General features: G+C 39.7%; 1 protein-coding gene across 1 annotated transcript in view; it reads left to right on the top strand.

Annotated features, from left to right (window-relative positions):
* LOC138027829 (uncharacterized) overlaps positions 1-24,732 on the top strand; it is a 41,992-nt gene that overhangs the window by 7,338 nt on the left and 9,922 nt on the right. Inside the window, exons 6-17 of the mRNA XM_068875448.1 lie at positions 6,414-6,703; positions 7,139-7,197; positions 7,359-7,401; positions 14,396-14,463; positions 15,154-15,249; positions 15,501-15,524; positions 15,729-15,801; positions 16,280-16,422; positions 18,612-18,764; positions 19,436-19,533; positions 21,437-21,541; positions 22,292-22,366. Coding sequence (XP_068731549.1) covers positions 6,414-6,703; positions 7,139-7,197; positions 7,359-7,401; positions 14,396-14,463; positions 15,154-15,249; positions 15,501-15,524; positions 15,729-15,801; positions 16,280-16,422; positions 18,612-18,764; positions 19,436-19,533; positions 21,437-21,541; positions 22,292-22,366 — 1,227 coding nt within the window. The remainder of the gene's footprint in view (positions 1-6,413; positions 6,704-7,138; positions 7,198-7,358; positions 7,402-14,395; positions 14,464-15,153; positions 15,250-15,500; positions 15,525-15,728; positions 15,802-16,279; positions 16,423-18,611; positions 18,765-19,435; positions 19,534-21,436; positions 21,542-22,291; positions 22,367-24,732) is intronic.

Below are 24,732 nucleotides of genomic sequence, written 5' to 3'. Positions count from 1 at the left end.
GATAACATCCACAACAGATAAGTTTTTTTTGACAGCCACACCCTTGTTCCTCATATCAAGTCCTGACCAGTTCCTATCCCTCCTATATATATATTAACATCCGCAATATTCACCACAGCATCGGGCTGGTCTAGCTTTAAATGGGTCTCAGTAACAACGCACACATCAATATCATGGTTTTTCAAATCTGCTTCCAGCGCAACTGACGCCCGCACCTTGTTCTTCGTTTTGGAGAGACTGCAGATATTAATGAACATACATTTCGGCACCGCAAACTCGGACTTCTTATCACGTCGGCACGGTTTATCTCGAGGAATGCAAGTGAGATATCTTGTTAGCCGTAACTCTCGAGAAGATTTAGCGGGGCGACGACTCCTTACAACCTCTATCGGTTGTTTTCTTTCCGACCTACACATCTTAGAGCCAAATTTGTCGCTTCCTCTACCGTCCCTCCGTTTCCCTGGTCCTCTGTACTTGAGTATTCCGAGCTCTTTTGGATCTCCAAGTACTGAAGTCAAAGGTATACCGTATTGACCTCAGTGTTGGTGGCTAATGGTGGATTTGTATAATATATTAGCAACGTATTATATATTTTTTTAAAATATTAAGGTAGGCTATTATCCTTGGTTCTCAGGCCTTGCCTTCCCCCATGACTCGAAGAGCCTGCAAACGGAAGAATCGGTAAAATGCTACAGGAATTTCCGAAATTCCGTTCCGATTGGAAAATCAGAAGTACCTCAACGTTCTCCACAGTATCCAAATAGAATTTCCTGAAAATGACTGTTCAATTTGACATTTAGCGGAAATGTCTGGGATTCTTGGCTGAATGGTATTTAGCACCGGCCCATATGGTTCCCTTTGCAATCGGTTGTTTATGGATTATCGGATTTTAGGATCAAGGGATGCAGGAGGCAGTGTGGCCCAGTGGTTAGGGCGCTTGCCTTGAGATCCAGAGATCCCGGGTTCAAGACCCTCTCTAACCACTCGTTGAATTTGATCCTGGTTCAACTTCCCAGCTGCACTTGTAAATAGCCAACTGGTTTGCCTCCGGCCAGTTGGGATTCTTAACAGTTGTTGTTGTTGTTCTGTTCTGTCGTTTTGTTGTGTTTCATTGGCCCTGAAAAGCCCCTATGGGGAGCGGTCAAATTCAAATTCAAACTCATGATCACTATTATAGCATCTGTACTTTTTGTTAGGACAAAAAACATTAACTAACAACTCTCTCTCTCTCTCTCAGTTCTCTTCGGAGGGGAGAGGAACGGTTTAGGGGAGACGGGAGAACCAGAGTGAAAAGGGAGCAGGGAAAAATGTGACATGAGTCTTTAAAGCCTTACTGAACTCATAGATCTGAATAGATGTTAATGTAACTGAACAGATCTGTTCCCCGCTTCCCTGTTAGCAGAGGTCACTTTTCTTTTGCGTTCACTTGCTGACAAGTACGGAAAAAGAGACCTCTACCATGGGTCGAAACCAGAAACGGGTTTCGACCCATAGTTTAAGAAATTCCTTATTTGGATGTAACGTAGCCCGCGCACTTTCCTGCGCGTCCAGGTTCGATCTTGATTTTGTCCATATTTGGTCATAAAATTGGTGTCGCAAAATTTCCAGCTTTGTTAAAGAAAAGAGTTGTAAGTTACACGCTTCAAGGTCGTGTGCTTCTGGTTGAAACTCACTTTGATCCAACCGCCGTCCACAACCTTGGACGGCACTCTACAAACCGCATGCCCCATGATATGTTTGCTGAGTGCGGCTTGAGCCCGCTATGTCCCGCGCATTCCATCACAGTAATACCGCATCCTTGTTTTAGGCCCCCTGTGATTGCAAACGTTTCTGATAGGCCGGTTTAATGTTCGACTCGGCCCATCATTCCGTCATGAAGAGTTCGTATGGTTGTTGTGTTTTTCCTTGGACAGCCATAGCTTTCAAGGACCTGCGACATTGCTGGTCTGGAGACGCCATCGAAGGCTTTCTCGAGATCGTGGAATATCATTCCCAGGGGTTTCTGTTGTTATCTACATTTATCCTGGATCTGTCTTGCAGAGAAGATCGTGTCCATGTTTCCCTCTATTGGCTCAAAGACCATATTAGCTTTCAGGGGAAATTTCCTCAGATAAGATAAGGAGACGAGTGAGAAGGATTCTTGCGAGAATCTTTCCTGTGTCGGAAATAAGAGAGATTCAGCGGTAGTTTCCACATACACTTCAGCACATGGGCATTCTTTAAATCGGATAGAACGTCTTCTTTTTTCCAAATCCGAAGAAGTAGGAGAAATATTCTTATCTCGAGGGGCGGTCCACCATGCAGGATCAGATGTCTTGAGTCTCAGTGAGCTCCGAGGTAGTATCAGCTGTCTTCAGGATAGATTTTGAGTTCCTGGTGGGACCGTAGACCTCCTTGATACCAGAGAAGAACCTTCCAATGTTACAGCTATCGGCGTGCTGTTGTAATTCACCCGCCTTTTCTCTCTACTAACGATTCTGGATGTTCCGAAGCTCCCTTTCACGCGGCAGTTGGAGGAATCTCGTCTTCAGTTGTTGGGCTGATGGATGGGATTCGTTTAGCGTAATGAATTGGGAGATCTCTAGGTCATTCTCATGAAACCAGTCTTGGTGCCTGTGTTTTGTGTGTCCGAGGGTTTCTTTGGAAACTTTGCTCGTGGTTTTACGGAGAATAATTCCTCGGTAATTTGAATGGCAGGGGTTGGCATAGCAATGGTTCTGGACTGCCTCTACATACTCCCCAGCCACGTCCGGATCTTTTGGTTTTTTATCTGGGTATGTTGCTGGTGCTTATGTTAGTGCTAACTAGTGAAAACCAGCTGCATGGCGTTTCGTTGCATCTACAGCAAATTATGTGAGTTTTGTTAGTTGATCTTACTTTAAATTTACCTTGTCACACATTTACTAATTATTATTATTGTATCGAGTGCCTTATATTAAGTCTGTCAGAATTTTAATGCAAAATGATATTAAAATTTAGGGTTTGATGTCTGTTGCGGTTTCTGTTCTATTTCGCACTCAGTTTTCGGGTTTCGGCAAAATTAAAAGCGGGTTTTCAGATTTGCTATTCGATGCGGTTGTGTTTTTCCCGTTTCTCTTCAGAAACTGTGCGCCTCAACGACCTCAACCGCGTGCACTTCTTCTCGGAATGCGTGAAGTGTTGGCCTACATGACTCCCTTGTACGCTCCTTGCGCTAATGCATACGGCCCTCGTACGGGCATTTTCCCAATACTTTCAAATGAAAGCGGGCGCGGGGACGTACGGGCCAAATGATAATAAAGGTTATTTTGTTCTATGAGACTTGAGGTTTGGACCTTTATACCGCTGTATGGTATTTCTTTCTTTCAAGAAAATAAAGAAAATCGTTGGTCTCGATAATATATTTGTTTGATTAGTGTTGATTACCGGTGATTCTCTTTACATTAATCTGAACGCGATATTTTGGTCCTACTTATTTTTCTACTCGTTTGGCGCAGTTACTCCTCCTCGGTTGAATTCTAGAATCATAAGAAGAACTGTGATGAAATTGTCGTTGCTCAAACTGGTAGAAGGATTTGAAAAACTGCGATAAAACCGTAAAATACTGGTAATTAGCACAGTTATCATGACCACAAGGAAAATTCGCCACTTTAAATAAATCTTTTCGGAATTGTGGAAATCATAAGATAATTTCCCCGATCATAAGGAGTACACTGAAGAATATCTTCCACTGACATTTGTCAAAATAAACACTATCTTAAAGATTATTTTTAAATCAGCACTGAAAACATGGCGTCGCGCGTAACACGCACGGGAAGTCATCCTTCACTTTTTGCTGTTTCTGTAGCTTCTTATTTTCTAACCCTGGAATCGTTTGTGTGGTAAAAATATGCACTCTACTAGATATAACGCGACAGAATCCTCAAAGTTCCCATCTGTTTATTTTTAAAATCGTCACGCTCAAGACGTTGAAGAGGTAACATTTTTTAAATGTCATGTGCTGACGTACATGTATACAAAACATGGACCCCAGGTCCATGGACCACCCCTGTGGACCCGGTCCATGGACAACCCCTGTGGACTACCCCTCATTTTGTAAATTAATTACGTTTTACAAGGAGAAACATCTTCATGCAGACGAAAGAGAGAAGTGATCCTCGCACTTATGTGGAAAATTTAAGCAGGGGCCCATGACTAAGAGCAAACAACTCCCATACTCAGGGTTGTCAACCCCCAAAGTTATGAGGCGTCAATTGCGACAAAACATTAAATAAATAAAATAAATACTAGAATCATTATATAAGAGTTCGTATAGGTATCGTAAAATAATTCGAAATGTATGTATCAGGAATCTCGTATATGTATCGTGAAGTTCAAAAAATTTATATCAGGAACATATATATATCAGAAATGTCATGCATGTATCGTGAACTTCCAAAAATATATATCAGGATAAAATCTCGTACCTGCACCGTTAAGTTCGAAAATTATATATAAGGAAAAGTGTTACTTGTCAGCCAGCGGAAAGTAAATGGGCAGCAGAAAAACATGGCGACTTCTTCGGGCTTCGGTGGTTCTGCTCCTGGAGGTAATTCCCCAAATTCAAGTGTTGCTACCTCAACTCTGGACGAAATTGTTTCTCGGGTAGTGAGGCATTCGACTTTCGAACCACTGAGAATTACGTTCGAGGGCTGTGTCGAAAAGTGGGACGGGGACGCGGGGACAGGGGATGCGGGGACGTGGGGACGTGGGGATGCGGGGTCTCGGGGATGTGGGGACTCTGGGTCTCGGGGACGTGGGGACGTGGGGACTCGGCGCCTAGTTTCTGCCCCTTTTTTGCCATCTGGTAGTTCACCTGATCTCCTGTATGGTCTTTGCCATAGAAGCCTCTGGATGCAGCAATTGACTATGAAAACCTTAATCTGAGCTTTCTTTCTTGGAATAAAGATATTGCTGTCGGAATTCTGTTGAAAAATTAGCTAGCCCACTGCTCCAAACCAACGGCTAATATCTGAAGGGTAGTTTTAGCTATACGGGTTTCGTGCTGTGGAACAGCCTACCTGCTGATCTGCGGCAAGCACAAAGTCTCTCCACCATTAAGTCTGGTTGCAGTCGTTTCTTTCGATGTTGTAATGTACGTCCATAAATTGCACAGCTTTCATGGAAAGAAAGTATCCTTTACTCAATCTTAGGGTTAGATTTTAAAAATATTTTAAGATAATAGTAATTTCATTTTTGCCTGATGTTTTTACTTATTCTAAGTGAAATCACACGTTTGTCGTTAAAACCCAAACACATTCATTGCAAAATTGTTCTGTTTTCCATTTTGCTTATTTCATATAGTGGAGTTGGAAACGAAATATCTATCTATCGAGTTATCTGCACGCTTGGTCTGTTAAGGTGGTTTTCAAGATCAACTTGAAATAGATGTGCGTACGCAGTGCCCAGTGGCCATGTCTCTGTTTTTCACATTTGCTATTGCATGCTTGTCCTTAAATTCTATGGATGTGGGATGTATGAACCACCCTGAAATGGCTCGTATCTTGAAAGTCTGCAAAAGCCAATTTTACTTTCTCAATAACCCACCCAGAGCCTTGATTGGTCCATCGTCCAATTTCCTCTTCTATTTCTTTTAACACTTTCTCTAACTCTTTCAACGTTTTGTCTGCTAAAAGTCCGAAAATTGAATTTTCTCCTATTTAATCTTGTGTAGTGTAACTTATATGACAGTTTAAACCTTAGTTGGCAAGATCTCTTATTACGTTTTTTATTAGGGTTACTACTTTATCTTTGGTGCTGTTGTGAACCACCCTAAAATTGTGTGAAGTTGCGCGACACAGACATCTTATGACTTTCAAGCCAGTGGACTTCATGTTCTTAGTTTGTACGCTTTTTGAGGATTTATCTAATATCTAGCGAGGGAATTGTTAGTCTTCTGTTTTGCTCCGTTTAAAGAGAGCCATAGAACATATCAAGCACGCCCTTTGAGAAATTTCTACAGCTGTACGTGCTAGCGCTATATAGCGTTTGAGCACAAATCTCTTATTGGGAAATAGAATGTCTAAGTATGGAATAGTATACAACATGAAAATTTTGCATCGCCCCTTCAAAATAAGCCGAATTGGGGGCTTCGAGTAGAAACCACAAGAAGCGCTCAGGTTTTGAGCTTAACCCTGTTGTTAACAACAAAACAGAGATAAGATGTTGTGACGCCTGAGCATAGTGCGCTGGAGGACGGACGCCATATACTACTATAAATTGTTGTTGGCAATTGGTGGTTGCATGGTGTGACGACGACAGTCATCAAGAATAGACATCAAGAAGTCGATTTTATACTTGTTTGTTTTTCTTCGTTAAGTTAAGTTAAGTTATTTTTGATGCGTTTTTTTGTCTTTTACCATGTTGATTTTTATTTCTTTGATTCTTATTTTTAGATATGGAAGTGAAACCATGTTATCTTTCCACACCAAGTCACGGCTCTCTCCTGAAAAGCCGAGCAATGGTAGTTTAGGTTCCTTTGGAGCAGTGGAAACACATCAATCAAGTGTGTTTAGAAGTGGTGACTGGAATGAAACTGAATCACAACTTGAACCACATTCGGTCACTCGCATTGATTTTCATATTGAACCTTTTTCTGTTGTTGCCAATGAGTGCAAGGACAACTCAGAATTACATGCACACGTGGAGAATACAGAAGGAAAACATAATCCTCTCGATCCTAAAGGTAATTTAATAGTGTTTTTGTATCTTATGTAGATGTCAATTCAGTGCTCTGGGTTAACATGGCAGGTGCTTTACAATCTGTTCTACTTTTGAATTAAATCCTGGCACGTGTTTATCCATAACGTTTTTTTTTTTGATACCATTGTGCTGCTTCGATTATTCATCCATGAATAATATTTGTGATTAAAAAAACAACAACACAAATCGAGTTAAAAGAAATGACTGATGTTATCCTCAGCTCAATGCGTTGTGGGTGTTTCCTCCACTTATCTGCATTCACATTTGAAAGGGTGAACAATTTAAAATTATAAATTACGAGTACATTTGAACTTCTTCAAGATGTTGATGTATGGTAAGCTAGTCTTTTTGCTTCACTTGACTTTATAATTGTTTCTAAAAATTCAAGTTGGTCTAACCTTTAGTTTGTGTATGTTAGATCTCATTCTTGTAGATAATCCCAACCATCCTTACTATCAGCGCAACACTCACTTTGTGGTAAGGTTTGTTATATGTTGATCGATGTACACAGCACTGTTAGTAAATCAAAACACTACTATGTTGGTATGATGAGGCAGACATAGTTTTAGTGTAACTTAACTATTGTGCTCTTAGTTGTGATTCTAATAATGATGATGATGTTATGTCTTAATTGACAGTTAGGAAACAACAGAGATCAAGAAAACTCTCTCTATTATAAAGGTAACGTCTAAGAAATGTTACCTCAAGATTGTGTTGTTATTGTAAAATTAATGGGACTGTACCTACATGTATCCCTTATGGACCATGGTGTGGACTTTCACACCCTTCAATGCTAATTTAGATAATCAATGGCTAGACGAAGGGGACTTTACAGCAATGTTTTAATGCCCTATGTAAAGGCCATTCGCCTAAATTAAAACTTTTACCATCTATAACAAGATCTAGCTCCCCCCCCCCCCCCCCCCAGAAACAGTGACACACTCCTCCCAACACCAGATGATTTGACTAAAAAATGGCAGCCAGTTTATTTAATGATCAACAACAAACATTACAAGAGATACTGCTATGTTAGTACTTGATAGCCGAGTGGCCTAGCCTACGCATGGTCTAAGATTTACTGGGCCTAAGGTCCAGTTCTAACCATAACGATATTACATTCCCCCTATCCAGTCAAATTGCTAATGATGATAAATGAAATAACAATAACTTGGTAACTAACAGTTCAAAGTTAATTATATCCAATAACAAAATACGGAATCAGTGGGGTCCAAAACAGTTTTGGTCTTGTGCTGCCAACCCAGGTACAATCCAAAGTCTTGGAACTCTCGTCCATTGGATGGTGGGCCATTGTCACTACCCATGGCGATCAGGATTCTGAGAGTGCCAACCTCCTGTCTAATTTCAGTATCACCGCCTTGGAACTCGGGCTGGTGACAAACTCTACTTCCATCCATCTTAACTGCTTGCACACCACGACCAGCCACCTCTTTCCAGGTTTCAGAGAGTGCACATGGCATGCGTAGCGGCTCTCCCTCCTTTGACACTGTTACCATCTGGCATGGGTGGCAGAGCTGAATGTAAGCTTCAGCCATTCTGTCCAGACCAGGCAAAAAAGCCTGGATCGCAGGTACCCTTTTGTTTTGGTGACCCCCTAGTGGCTTTCATGCTCAAGCCGAACCACTGTCTCTTAAATGGACCTGGATACGAATATTCTCTCTTCCCTGACTATCAGCCCACACACGACCACTAATCCCATAAATCCAGGTCATTCTGCACTCTGAGTGTTTTCGTCTCCTTGTGTCGTGAAGTATCCTCTTCCTATTGCATCCTTGAGACTTGTCTACTCCAGTGACTCTTATAGTGTAACCTCTCCAGGAACTGATTCTCATGCCACAGCCATTACGTCCTCTTCAAACCCTTTTTCCGGCTCTGTAAGCTGGAACTCTGCCTGGTCCTTGCTGTTTCCTTCGCTGTCCCCTGCATTCGGTTCTGGATGCCTTGAATTGTAGTCCGCTTCGTTGTTTTCAAGGCCCTCCTTATTTTCTGGGGTGTAATGCATGTGGGAGTTGAAACCCTGCAGTCTCGATCTCATTCTTTCTATTTGAAGTGGCGCCTTTGCCCTGTTACTCGACAGCAGCAGCACCAACGGGTTATGGTTGGTTCCCACACTGAAAAGACCATAAAGGTACATCTGGTTGGCAAATGTGCCCCACTCTCTTTATTGTGGGCTTTTGTGGAAAACGTCACGAATTTTGAAATCATTGTAATTTGGTGGGCAAATCTGTAATCTATCAGTTCAAGAGAAACTCTATTAAAGGTTATGCTGTGTATAAAGTATCAAATTGAGCTCTATATCGCTTGCAAGAATGAGAGTTTTAAATATGTTTCATAAGAAATGGCAGTTTAAGCCTCTGTCTTAATTAATTTCAGTACCAAGGGTCAGTGTAGTGTTTCTGTCTACTGCCCCCGGGCAATTATATGTGTGCTTGTACCTGTATATCGTAACAAATATTTATAATTCAATATTCAAAAAATGCCCTACTGAACCGCTTTGGCCTCCTTCTCCAGATGGGAATATCGTTGTTCTGTGTCTGAGGGCGCTCTTGCACGGTCATTTATTGGCCTCAATCTTCTAGCACTTGGGTCGGCCCATCGTCTGTCTTCAACTGGGTCTTTCCTTGAGGATCAAAGAACGCCATCACACTTTCTCCAGACAACAAGGCCTTGGCTCACTCAAAGGACCGATGGCATTCCGGGGTCCACTTTAAACTCTGCATCCTTTTTCAGGAGGGCCCTCAATGGCGCTATGACCTGTGCATCGCAAATCCTTCCATGAAGTCTGTGTTTGCTCCTGTGAAGAACAGAAAGGAGCGCACTTCCACTGGTGATGGCAGCCTTAACCCTTGATCTACATGTACATATTGCAGCACTCGGCAAAGTCCCTTTTTGACCTATGGCCGGCTGCTTCTGCTTAGGTGGCTTCATACACCACAAGACGTTTTAGAGACATCTCCACCAAGCCGGCCACTTCTGCTGGAGAGAACAGGACATCCACAACACCGAGGACGTCATCCCCTCCTCTTTTCGAATAGTGTGTGGGCTCTTTTAATTATTTTCATATTCTCATATGCATCCTCGCAACAGCGGCCTAAATATGCTGGAGTGTACAGGTTCTCGTATTATTCTCACAAAGGCAAAGTTTTTGCGGCCTTGAGGCCAATTTTCACGGAACCGTTGCCATATTAAACTTTGCAATTCACAAATGCACTGGAGCGTGGAAAACGCGGAATAAAGTAAATTAAGAAATAAACCGTACATAAAACTAAGCTGCTCGTTTGGAATTCTGTGGAAAGGCTGTCCTTTGATTACAAATTGAGCTATTTGCGATTGAAATTTCAATGGGAAAGCGCCATTTTACGCATGAAGCACAAAAGCAGCAGACTTCGGGAAAATAGTATCTTAATTTGAATAAAATGGAAATGCCAAAGGACAGACTTGGCTAATATAAGATTTTTTTAATAGTTTCAACAGCAATCTGTGCGTTTTGTGCTTGAGTGGTTTTCGGAGTCAATCACTGTGCTCGCAAGCAAGTTTTTTCTCTTTTAATGTGTGTGCTTGTCCAAAAGGGACAATATATCAAGATGTATTTATTTACATCAAGTTTTATATATCTTTGTCAAGATTAGATTACACATATCAAGGTTTGCATACACGTAAAACAAGATCTCAATTGTATTCTGGCGAAGGTAGGAGAATCAATTCCGTATATTGACTATATTGAAATCGTGTTTTACGTGTATGCAAATCTTGATATTTGTAATCTAATCTTGACATAGATATATAAAACTTGATGTAAATAAATACATCTTGATATATTGTCCCTTTTGAACAAGCATAAATGTGAGATTCACCATTCCGAGTAAACAAGATAAGTCGCTCCATTCTCTATTTTCGAATTCGCCATAATATACTTTGTTTGCCCCCCAAATTTTGATATGTGTAATCTAATCTTGACATAGATATATAAAACTTGATGTAAATAAATACATCTTGATATATTGTCCCTTTTGAACAAGCATAAATGTGAGATTCACCATTCCGAGTAAACAAGATAAGTCGCTCCATTCTCTATTTTCGAATTCCCCATAATATACTTTGTTTGCCCCCCAAATTTTGATATGTGTAATCTAATCTTGACATAGATATATAAAACTTGATGTAAATAAATACATCTTGATATATTGTCCCTTTTGAACAAGCATAAATGTGAGATTCACCATTCCGAGTAAACAAGATAAGTCGCTCCATTCTCTATTTTCGAATTCCCCATAATACACTTTGTTTGCCCCCCAAATTTTGCATAAACCATTGTTTTCAAATGCTCTTGGGAATATGCAGTGTCCCCAAGAGCATTTGAACACAATAGTTTGTGCAAAATTTGGGGAGCAAACAAAGTGTATTATGGGGAATTCGAAAATGGAGAATATTATTTCTTTCTTTTTTTTTAATTTGAAATAAATTTTGTTTGGATTCAACTTCAAAACAAGTAAGTGATCTCTTTCCATATGTACACGTAACGTCGAAAACAGTTTGCGATGGCTCGATCGAAAAACAATGTCACTTTTTGCGATTGTGTTTGCAATTCTGCTTTACGCAACTTGATCTCGTGAAGTCGTAAGAAAAGGGCGCAAAATTAAAAGCAGAATTAGGTTTTTGCATGGTGTTCAACTTCTTCTTATGTTGGAGTTGTTGCGAAGAAGAGAGAGAGAGGAATTGTGAAGAGACGTCACCGATTCTGGGTCCGATACATTTTCGAGGAGCAGCAACGGCTGCAGCATAGCCAGTATCAAATCATAGTGTAGGAACTGGCTCTTCGTGATCGAGAACTCTACTACAGGTATATTTGGCGGTGTATCCCCTTATGATATTCATTACATTCACACTCTTTTGAAGTGTATCCTAATTCCCACAATCGTATTGGGACGCCATTTTCATTACTTATACTTGCCTCTAATTCGTCCAAACGCATCACGTGCACAAATGTTATTGTCACATGATCGCAAACAATCAGAAACAGTTTACGATTGTGTTTCCATATTGTTTCCTCGCTTTTGCGTTGCTACTTGTCGCGAGCAACACGTAACGATAGAGAATTTTCTATCTCTTGCGTCTTGTTGCGATCATCGACGCAAACTGTTTGCGATCAAACTATCAGAAGGTGCTTGCAATTGTTTGCGACGCAGTTACGCGCATGTGAAAACTAGGCTTTAACAGCAGCCGAGAAGTTCCGCATGATTTCACATGTGATGAATCATTCGTAACGGGGCGCGGGGAAATTGTAATCAGCGTTGAGTTCCTGTTTTTTTTTTTTTTTTTTTTAACTGATCATTTTCTAAGGCAGTAAATTCCATAGAATCTGCTTACAGTTTCTGTTTTTGTTAGTTTCTATTCTCTCCTTCTGCCTCATTCATACGAAATAATTTTCATTTTTGTTTTCATCCAGAAATCCACTGCTTCACAATATTTACTCGCCCCATTGGCTAGTGAAAGCTCAAAATCTACTAGCCAAAACTGAAATTTCACTAGACTGTGGCTAGTTGGCTATCCTTAGTCTCGAGCTCTGGTAGTGCACGCTGATCCGTTTACCATTTGTTAATTAAAGAGCAGCATTTGGGGGACACTTTGTGACGTAAATTGTCTGTATTCTGAGACACAAGTGAAGTTGAAGTTGGCGAGAAGAGCAAGGGGATACTTCGTGACGCTTATTGAAATCCATGTGCATCTAATTAGGGTCAAACCTAGACATATCTCAAACGGGACACTGAAAAACGCAGACTGCAGACTGTGCAGACCGTCTGTAAAATGAAAATTCGGTTAGCCTGAATTAGGCCTAAATAACATTCGGTTAGCCTAATTAGGCCTAAATAACATTTGGGTTAGCCTGTTTACGGTTAGCTCTCAATAATAGTGAGGGTAACGCCATATTAAACCCCTGGTCTGCACGGTCTGCACAGTCTGCAGTCTGCGTTTTGGGGTGACCGATCTCAAACACTGAGAGATCTGACAAAACAAATTACATTTTCAAACTGACCAGCTTAACTCTTACATACAAATACTAATTAGCAGTGGGACGGCCAATCATCATAACAACCATGTTTATGTTAAATGGTGCAAACATCTAAAATATTATAACACGCTATTGACGTCTAAGTAGAGTCTATCGAAGCATTTGAGTCCTCTCGTTGTGTAGAAAGTCGTGATCTTTCAGCTTTCCTCTGCTAATTCTTGCTGCATGTATGTCAAGATGGGAAAAAAATATTTTGTCCTGTTTAGTCGTGTTTCCAGCTCCCTCCCGGTAAGTATAGCATGCCTAGTTATCTTATGCGACTTTTACTGTTTCTTCCATTTTTGTTCCCCTCCTGGTTAGCATGGCCAAGTAAGGGTAGGTCTGCGCTTTTTCTTCTCCTGACTGCCTTTGTGATTTGCAGTGGGCCATTGTGTATGGCCTTATAGTGCTTCTCTGTGATGACCGTTGTCTGCCTGTGTGTCCACATGTGATGTGATGGGTATGACGTTCACCTCCAGCTCCACAATTGGATAATTGGAGTGACCTGACTTGATCATGCATTCGTATACATCTTCCTTATCTTCCTCCTCTCGGGAAACATAGTACAACTCACTCTCTTCACCCAGTTACAGCTGGTTTGCTCTCTTGTCCTTTCTGCGAGTGGCACAATTGCTGCAAACTCTTGCTTAGTGGTTAAATTCTCCACATTTAAGGCACCTTCTTCCGTTTGCTGGACGGGTTGTTCCCCTGCGATAGCCATCATTTCCACACTTTGAACAGGTGAACTTGCCTTGAGTTAGTCCTCGGCTCGGTCAGCGGCCTTACCCCGTTGTTGCTTTCTTTTGGAACTGTAACGCGCTGCCTTGGTAACTACATTTTCCTTTTCATGTGGGTCGGTGATCACTAGGTTCTGTGACGACATTTACGCTGCCTTCTCGGACCACCTCAAAGGCCTTTGCCGTCTCCCTAACCTACTTTGTTCTTTCGTATTATCTCGTTTCTCAACTCGGTGTTTTGGGTCTTCACAATTGTCAGCATAATAATAGCTTGATCTAGAGAAATAGGGAAGGTATATACCTTGCTGTCTGCGTACGGTCTCAAAGTCTCAAAGATACTGCCATGTGAGTACTCTATATTATTGAGTGGCCTAGCCTACACATGGCCTATGATGGCCTGGGCCTAAGGTCCAGTCCTAAACATAATGATATTACAGTTCAGGGGTCCACAAAATTTAGGTCTTGATAAATCGTATCTGATATGGACACCAAGTGGTTTCCTCGGTGGTTTCTAGGTAGAGAAAATGTTACCCTCCAGAGCAATCTGCACTCTTGAATCGATTGAAGTTAACTGCATGGTGACGCAAACTTGATTCAGGCTCGAACGTTACTTTTACTTGACAATTACAGTAAAAATTACTGTTGATTGATTCAGACAAAAATGATCCACCTTGAGAAGAACATTTGTCTTGGACAAGAAACGTCATCTTGAGGGGGGATCACCTCATACAGGCTCTTATTTTTATTCCCCATATTTTATTCTTCAAACAGAATTGTAATATAATGAAAGAATTGATTAGTTTATATTTCATTCCATTATAAACACAAGAATTGTTTACACTGCAACTAGTCCTCTCTGTCTTTAATTTAGATTTTTTGCTTGGTAATCGTGAGTGCTTGTCCAAACCACTCCCAGCACCAGCACCCATTTCATCTAAGGTAAATTAAATTTGTATTAATTTTTTAACGCCTGCATGCATGCATGGAAAGAGCTGTTTACAAGAAACCATTCTTTAAGTGCTTATAACCTAGAACTTAATTTAAATTTTTCAACTGAATCCACATGCGACAAAAAACAACTGTGAAAAGAATCATCATAAAGTAAATTGCGATCGTCCAGTGTAGTCCAGAAAAGGACTGTTTGAGATGACATTCACTGACGGTTCGACAACCTGAGCGTAAGTCATCTTCAGAGACCATTAAATGTATTTTTTCTAAATCTAATATATCACAATTTAATCAAGACGAACCTGAAGGAAAGACCAAAGGAAGTAATGGGTGGCAAATTTGAATGTTTTCAGCAAATTCCCTGGTTTGATCATCAAGGCTATAATGCATTATTGATCCCAAGGGAAAGAGCAAATAGCTTGGATGCCAAATGGAGTTGACATAAAACTTGATAACTACAACAAACCACAAGTGCAATCCTTCATGGCAGAACCTCTGATATAATCTCTATGACCAGGACAACAAAATGATCTCAACATTTTTTAAGGCCCCTCCCCCGAAAGAATCAACCATTTATGGTGATGTGGCTTTAAATTGGTGGCTGGAGTGTACGTTTTTTAAAGAGAATTGGATAAAAATGCATCGCTAAAATTGAGTGGTAGTCTGGTTTGCTATCTCCAGGTTCTCCCAGGTAACGAAGAGTACCATCCACCTTTGCACTCGACTAATAGGGCAGATTTTGTGAACCACAAGACATATATTCAGCAAATTGGGCAAGTAAGGAGCAACCACTATTTCTCTTTTATTATCAGTTAAATGGTGATACTCTGAGTATCTTTCTTATTGTATCATGACTTAAATTCGCTTAAAAACATCTAGTAGTGACTGCACTTGATTGAGCACGTCAGGCAACTCAGTAAGAATTTATGATTGGTTGATACCATTTTGTTGCTTATGCACTTTTGGGCATGTGGACTGTTTTTCATTTAACGCTTTGAATTAAGTCTATTCTTGCATCCTTTATTTAGGGAAGAGAAACAAAGATAAATCGGGTATGTCAATACAAAATATAAAATATATATAATTCTTGCTGACTGGGATGTAAGCTGCCTCAGTCAGGAAACAAAATCTGTGTATTTTTCTGTTTCGTTTTTCTTGCCTTTGTTCTTCTTTTAGTTATTCCGACTTATCAGTACAGGATTGTCATGTTTAAATGACTAATGCTAATAAACTTGTACAAAACATTTGGCATGTAGGAACGCCATAATGCAACAGCTGTTGTGCTAACATGTGATGTAACTCGTCATGCAAGAGACAGGGAGGCATCAAGTAAGTCCAGAACTCAACCTCACTGCTCTATATATTACGTACTTTTCAAAAAGCACTACACTGATACTCTTTTACAAGAAAGAATGTCAAATATAGATTAAAGATTTAAAAAAAAATTAAAACATGCTACCGGGATGCCTATTGGCAGTAAGTCAATTTTAGAACAACGAAAAACGCCTCCACAGAGTATCATGTGAACAGTACGAGGATTTAGGCTGTATATTGAAATACCCTGGTGCAATTTAATTTACTGCAATTAAGCATTCATAGTTCCAATGACTGTCACGCATTTTTTCATCAATACTCACTAAACACAGAGAATGGTATGGAAAGTTAATTGAGATCGACATAAATTAACTGATACTGAATAAAATGAAAGAAACTCTCAATGCCAAATTACTTTCTTTTGGGCTTTGTTGAAAGAACCATGATGAATATTGAACAGTACACTGATGTAACATGTCAACGGCTTTTTCAGTAACCGGCGCAGACTATTTGCATCCACCAAGGGACTTAAAAGCCTTGAGTCCACAGAAGGCACCAAGAAGCAAGTATCGCTATTTGGACAGTGATGGAGCCCTTCTTAAAGCACCAGCCTGGCCGATGCCTTCTGAAACAAAGGTTTGAAATATATATCATGTGTGCAAATATCATGATCGACCTCAGTAAAATGTGCGCCCGTTGTTATTGTGATTACTTACAATAGATTGTCTTATTTGTGTTATTTGATGTAGTACATTATCCGTGATGTTTTGAGAAAAAAAGGAATCCGTATTCAATGGGGAGGAGGTGCATTACAGCAAATGTAACAAGCCTATATACAAATTGGACCTCACTCTCATCCACCCCTCCCCTTCTCCCAAAGATGCTTGTGGCCCCTGTAAATAATCAGCGATCCTCCCTCGGAATAATGAGTGGTCTCGTATCAAGTTTAAAGGGTTGTAGTGTAAGTAACCTTAATTATTAAAAAGTACCTTTTTCAACTTCAAATAGTTATGTGTTTCTGAATTCACAAGAGCCATAAATTGACGTACCTGTAGAGAAACGAGGTTCTGTAATTTGCAGCGCAGAACAAAAAACAGTGCAGATAAGAGAATGAAAAGAGAAAGTACACCAAGAAACTTGCTGCACTGAACAATCACAGTGCACTTACCAGTAAACAAAAACAAAGATCGTAAAACCAGCATACTGGTGGAGCAGTCGCCATTATCTGCAGGAACGATGTCTTGGATTTGACAACGATCTTGAATGTCTGTGCAGTGAAATATATAAATTTCAAAATACTTTACAGCCTCCGTTTACCATCCACCAGACCAGACCCGATTTACACAGAATCTGACCTTCTGTCTCACTTAACGGAGACTTGTGAACTTATCCTCGCCAATGATCCAAATGCAATTGTTAATCATCTCGACATCAAAGATCTGATCCCCCAACACAATTTCAAGCAATTGGTCACCAAACCAACCACCAAGTATGCACACTTGTGAAAATTACTGACTGTTTTCAGAGCATGATGCAATCTGATCACCTTTCAGCCATGGCCTCCCCTGAGAAGCGAACAAAGCGTGAGAGGAAACTGGTGTTTCTTTTTTTTCGGGACACCGCCAACTTGAACTTGTAAGAAAAGGAATAAGCAAATCAATAACTGAATGAAGTATGACTTGCAAGAAAGCATTAACAATCTTATTGGCAAGAATCGAATGCAATCCATCCGCAGAGAGAACAGAAGATATACAACTGGATCATGGAGACGGTGGGAGACTGTGAATAAGATGGCTGGGAAATAATGCTCTGGCAAAGAATGCCAGATCAATTTCAAATCCATGTTCAATCAACCGGCCTGTACTTTAAAGATTTATATAAACTCATACCAGGCGCACTCTACTCCTCAGCCAATAACTATACCACACGTATCCCAGCTCTTGAGACACAATAGGAGTCGCCCTTGACGAGTTGTAGCCAACTACGACGTATTTCTTTGACTAACATCTCAAATTTGAGATAGCTGAAATCCTCAAGCCACTTTTCAGACCTGATCAATTCACCTATAAATGGGAGTCTAGTGCTACCATAGCCCTGGTGGAGTCTGAAATGGTTGGATGGCAATGCCGATCATTCGATTTTAGCAGAGCATTCGACACAGTCCCCCATGACACCTCGCTGATAAACTTAAGGCAACTGATATAAACCCCTGTTGCTGGGACCTCCATTTTGACAACCTAGTGGCCAAAGGAAGCAGTTTTCTATACATACTGAAAGTTTGCAAGTATTATGGTTACTCCCGAGACCAATTCAACAGGCTTTTTAATTCCATAATTTTATCTTGGTTTTCTTGTGGCATTGAGTTCTGGGGATCTGCCTGGAGTGAATCGATTGTTTTTCGTAAACGGACGTTTTGACATGGATAATCCTTGCCCCCGTCAAGCTAATTTTTTAAACTGATTTCAACTCTAATTGAAGATAAAGACCGTCGTAACTTGTTCATCAGCAAGATAACTAATACAAAAGATCACCACCTTTAAGAATTGCTTCCTCCCCAACGGATAAGGATTGTAAGAAAAAGGGGACATGATTACCAGCTTCCTCGGATTATAACTGAGAGATTATAAAAGTCGTTTATGAACAGATGCCTTTTAAAATGTATAAAACTCGTTTACTTTGTTTATCATTTTTATCTTGTAATTTTATCATTAAGGTAACATTTTCTCATTTTAACATGTAAAGCTTCATGTTTTTTGAGTCTTGTTTTTAATGAAGACTTTATATATCAAGTTAATTCTTGTTTATCCATTTTGTTTTTCATACAGGAGGAATTTTTCACCGCCGTTGGTTTATTAGCAAGAGATGATATGTCAATGAAGCATAAAACCAAAACAGCTGATTGTCAGGGAAGAATACATGACAACAGGAGAAGTCATTTTCAGTTTGGCTCAGATGTGGAGTCCAAACATTCTGAAAAGGTAGGTAGTGACAGGTGGCTCAATTGTTTCACCGCTTGCTGTTATGTGATTGGCAGGGTTGACAGTATTGTCTGGACATTGATGATGATAGTGATGATGATGATGATGATGATGATGATGATGATGCCAATGATTGCATTTAATGCGGCAATACCGTTTACGTCAAGGTCTTATAATAGGTTCTAGGTGTCATTTTATAAAAAGTTCTTATTTTAAAACGTTGTTATTTTGTGTCTTTTTGTCGTGTTTTGATTTTATACCTTAATTTGAAATCGTCTCAATTCGCTGTTAAAAACGCTATTTTTAACTTTAATGGAAGATATCAAATGCAAACGCAGTATATAAAAAATCACCGACACCCTTTTAGCTGAAATTTTATCTCAAATCTGAGATGATTAATTAACAGAATTTCCCTTGTAGCTTAAAACTCTAGAATAGGACTACCTATTTTTTACTTTGAGAACCCTAACGTGCTAAGAACAAAATCACGATTAAACATAAAAATAAATTAAAGAATTCAAAACTACATTCTTAGAGTAGTAAAATGATGTTAGTTTCAGTCTCATAGCACGAATACTGACGAAATAAGGAGGTTTTAAAACAATTGACACCTCGAACCCCATGGCGAGACCTTCATGAGAAGATCTGAGATGATTTTGTTCTTTTATTAGCATGACAAGTTTTTTTCACGTCTTCACGTTGACCCATCCCTTCCTCCTGCTCGCAAGAGTGAAGGCCCTGAGAAAAAATACTCCCATGTTTACCCAAGGTTAGTTAAGATAGGAGCGCTTTTGTTCGCAATGGATCAGGATATACAATAAATCTAACTTACAATGACACAGGCTAATAAATATTTGATCTGAGTGTAATGTGGGAGGTTTGGAAGACGACTACCTAGGAAGTAAAAAGGGTTTTATATACATCATAATAATAACTTTTTATTCTCATAGTCTCAAGGTTAAATAGCCCAGCGCATGTGCTAAACTTATTGGGGAGACTAGAGCGGTTTTCAATTGAGTGTCGAAAATAATAAGATAATTGCTTTGGTTTATGATTACTTCACTCAGTGATTGGTTCAACGTTCTCGCGCCACTTTTTCAACCAATCAGAACTGAAACCAAAACCAATCGTGGCTCACGCGTGCACATTTTCCCGCGCTTTGTGTCGGCTACGTGTAATTACTTCTAGTTTTGATTGGTTTACTGGATTGTCTCCGTCCTTTTTGATTGGCCAAAGTAATTACTTTGGTTTTGGTTTTACTACACTTGTTTGAAAATCGCTCTATGAATCAACAAAAAGCACATCAAATTAAGTGAAATGTTGGGAAAGAGAAACGCTCATTGGGAAAAACCTGTCAGAGTAGACTACTGTAGGGAACCAATAAAAATTCAACTCACAAGCGCGATCCAATGCCACAATGGTGGAAGACGGGTACTCTCATCACTGCATGAACCCTACTCCCCAAAGGTTTCTTAGAAGGCAAATTGTCTAATTTTTACGACCTACTCATCAGAAATTAAACCTTTTGCTGTTCATTTACGCAAAATATACATTCATTTACGTCAACAGTTGAAACTATGCGGCAAATATTCGTTTATTAGTACTTCCATGAACTTCATTAACGCGAACGAACTTTCAATAACGTTATTTACACATGTCTTAACATTCAATAGCATCAACAGATAAACATTGCACCTTTGGACAATCACAGGTAACAAATATACTTTCAATCTCGCGCAATGGTTAATCATTAACACCATTAGTCTCTCGGTTAGGTTAGGTCTCGAATCGGTTAGATTAGGTCTGTTTAGGTTGGTTCTAGTCTAGTTAGGTCTTGTTAAGGTTAGGGCAGGTCTCGGTTAGGTCTAGTTAGGGTTAGGGCAGGTCTCGGTTAGGTTAGGTTAGGTTAGGTCTCGGTTAAGTCTCGAATCCTGGCTCGGATGCTAGCTCGGACCCAGGCTCGAATCCTGGCTCGGATCCTGACTTTATTTTTAGTTTATCTCCAATCAATGGCGTATTAGAGACATACAATTATGCAATTTGCATAGAGACACACAATAAATTGCACCTTCATACAATCGTTTAATTGAAATGGTCGATGATTAATGTGAACTGACAAACGTTGGTATTTTTCGAATAAACAATAGGAAGAAAGAAACATTCATTAGTGTCATTCATCGTAGTTACATGTATTTTAAAATACTGAACAAAAATACAAGAGTTTGTACATTATCATTTACAATCTGTTATTTTTTGCACAGTCTTTTGCTGAAGCAGATATAAAATGAAGAACATTTTACACGTACAGTACTGTAACAAACAGAGTACGCTATATGAACCAGTACAGTACATGAAGACGCATTGGACACAGAAAGAACCGAAGAAAATCATGCCACCAAGAAACAGAATCTTACTTGAACAGAGTCAACGTTTGTCAGTTCACGTTAATGATTGACCATTTCGATTAAATGTTAATACATATGCAAATAGCGTCATTGAAAGTTCGTTCGCGTTAATGAAGTCCATGAAGTGCTAACGAACGTATATTTGTCGTATAGTTTCAACTGTTGACGTAAATGAATGTATATTTTGCGTAAATGAACAGCAAAAGGTGAAGAAGTCATGGTGCGAAGTTGCCGTTTCCAAAGTTAAAATGTTAACCCTTTGTACAGGGAATCAAGTGAGCTTGGATTGAATATTTTATCAAATTCAAGTCCACATGATGATCATGGCGCTGCAGGTGTTCACAATGGTATTCAAGAGTTTAATGAACAAAGGTAAGGTATTTCAAATTATGAATGTTTATGAGAGACTCCAGTTCACTATTGTTTGGCTATAAACATATATTTCAAGAGAAATGCAATTATTTTTGGGTGAGGCGAAGCAAGATATTTTCAGTTAATTACAGGAAATATCTGCATGTGTAATCTTCTGAAGACTGAGGTCTCCTTGATTTGCCACATCCTCCGAAACCTAAACGTACTGAATGAATGCTTTTTTTTATAGTACGTTTTGTGCAATAGCCCACTTTCGTTATATTAAAATTCATTCTAAACAAAAGGCATCATCTGGAGGCTCTGGGGAATAAACTCATACAAATCCTTGTATTCATTCCCCAGAGCATCGAGATGATGTCTTTTGTTTCGGACTGAATTTTAATATATCGCAGTTGGTCTATTGCAAAGAAATAATTTGACATTTAATTTAACTAGCGGCTGAGAACGGAAGGGTAGGGGAATTGAGGAGGGGTTGTTAGTCTTATTTTTTTCAAGGGATCTCTCGGGGATCTTGTACGTTTTCCTTGACTTTAAACTACGAATCTAAAACAAGGAGGCCTCAGTGGAATAGTTTTATTTTTCCCTTTTTTTCCAAGCCTTTAATAAGCTCGACAAATCTTATGAACCTGCTATAATTCTTAATCACTGATAACACTGCCACCTTGTTGAATGGTAGGGGGATGAAAACGGCGGTAATTTTCAAGTAATACTGTTCCACTTTATAATTTGCATGGTTTCATCATTCCACAGATCTCTCAACGTTAACGTGCAAGATCCTATGAATATTAACTTAAGGAGAGCCTTTTTGGAATTTGACACTAGCTTGTAAGTAGACAGTTTTTGTGGGCAGTATTATGGAAGAGACACAACTTGAAATTATGGCATGAATCTTGAAGAGTCGGTGATAAAGGGATCTCTTACTTTCCGGTGAAAATGTGCATAATGGCGACCTTGTCAATCAAGAAAAGACAAGATGATTTATTTAACTCGGCTCAGTTTCACATAATATATAAAAAAAAAAGTTAAAGGTAAAATTTACATAGGCAACAAAAGAGAGTGCAATAAGAGTGTAAGGTGTAATAACAAAATAGGGAGCGAGTTGGGATCATCCAAATAGCAAAGGCTAATGTAGTGGATGACCCCTAAATCAGCAATCAGCAGGTACACCCAACGAGCCATAAAACAAACCAAAAATGAGCCTTTTTGGAGCAATTTTTCTACCTGCTAGGAAATTTTTATCTGTTCCGCACTCCCAGCGAAAACAGACCACTGAAAAAATCCGTTTGCCAGCAGGGCCTGGTGGAAGTTTCCCAACCAGCAAGCATAAAAACGACAATTTAATACATCGTACGCCCAAATGGGCGTGGCCAAAGGCCTCAGATCTCGCGTTCAGTGAGGGGAAGGGGGACGGGGGGTTGTACGGGAGAGAAGGGTACAATTACTCCCGATAACCGTCACAGCATATATTTCTCCCAGGAGAGGCGCGACCGCGAGGATAGTGAAAACAATTTGCCAGCACAACCCATAATCTTTTTCCCAGTAACTTTCCAACACTTCTTTTCCACCCTGCACAAAAAACCCCCCTCTGGAACAAAAATCCATCTTCCAAATCGGCACCCTTAATCCTCACGGTATTAACGTACCTTTTCATTTAACTGAGATATTCCTATTTTTCACGTTGCCATGTTACCACCAATAGCGTAGCTCCTACTCCTCTATAAAAACTACAAACAACCCACAATTCCTCGATTCGCTCTGACGAAGGGCTAACGCTCGAAACGTCAGCTTTTAGAATCTCTGTGCGGTGGTCTATTTACATTATCAACTCCGTTGATGAAACCAAAAATTTTTGTATACTACTTCCCCACCGACGCAGCACCACAGTTTCTTTATAAACTACCCCCTTCATTCATATAATACATAGATTTTAGCCAAGCCTAAAAGCGGAGCTCCCAGGTTATTTGTTCGTACTGCCTGTATGGTTAATGAAAATTATAGGTTTCGAATTGTCCGCGTTTTGATGTTTCCGGTTGCTGCATTAATAATTAAATCATTTAAATTCATTTCTTCTATAGAAAAATCCATTGCCTAACTAGTGAATTCCACGGTACACTTTACGCTAAAAACGATATCGCATGAACCACGAAGCCATGAGTACGATATCGGTTTTTCGAGTGAAATTTTCTTTGGAATTCACCAGTTTGGCAATGAATTTTTCTTGAACTGCATGACGTTTAAAAGAAAACAAGCACATCATCAGCGAGCGAATGGAAAAGGAAAAAGCCATTTCAGAGGCAACTGTCAATAGCCAGCGAATAGGAATGACGCTAAAATTAGAAGCCATAAAAAAACTTTGTCATTTCCAAGGTCAAAAAAGAGTTTTACTGATGTACTTTATTCCACTTTATATCTGAAAACGAGATCATTCACATTTTGATCTATTTCATTGAAACACGCCAGGTTGGCTTGGAATAGGAATCGGCAAAATACGGCAATGCAACCAAGAAAGGGCGAACTTCAAACAAGATCTGCTTCAATACTTAAATAACGTTTAGGTGCTTTAAAACCTCTGAAAACCGTCACAAGCTAGTGAAATTTCCCCCTAATATTACGAGAACTCATTGCGATTACGTGTTTATAACATAAGGGCAAAATTTTCTTGTCACTGTCGAGGCACATCGAAAACCAGTTGGGCAAACGGATCAAAAAAGCACTTGTTCGATCGCATTTTAGAGCAAAACACACAAACTAATCAACTTTTTCTTAATGTCCGAAAGAGTACAGTTAATTGGTAACCTCTAACCTCTTGCACTAAATATGAGCTATTACTGGTATTCTGTTTTGTCGTTGTCGTTCTCTTTCGCTCTCCTTTCGTTTCTCTTCTAGACATAGGTCCTCCAGGCATCATGTAACCTTATCAGAGCTTCTAAAGATATGCCAAAAATTGTAATACAGAAAAAAACGCAGCTCTAAGCACATTAAAAATAAACACTCAGCTTTAAGTTTATATCCCTCCGATGCTTGACTTGCATAACTGCGTAGCCACCAGTGTGGACCACAAATATCATGATATGTCAAACTGGATTGAAACCAGCGAATTGAAAAATGCAGAAAGAAAGTATCTTCCAAACCGTTTTCCACCTGAACACGAAAAGCGTTGACTGTGTAAGAACGAGAACTATAGTTGATGT

Source organism: Montipora capricornis, chromosome 12 (genome assembly GCF_036669925.1).
Source record: "Montipora capricornis isolate CH-2021 chromosome 12, ASM3666992v2, whole genome shotgun sequence".
NCBI lineage: Eukaryota > Metazoa > Cnidaria > Anthozoa > Scleractinia > Acroporidae > Montipora > Montipora capricornis.
Note: the sequence above shows the minus strand (reverse complement) of the source record. Positions and strands in the feature narration are given on the sequence as shown.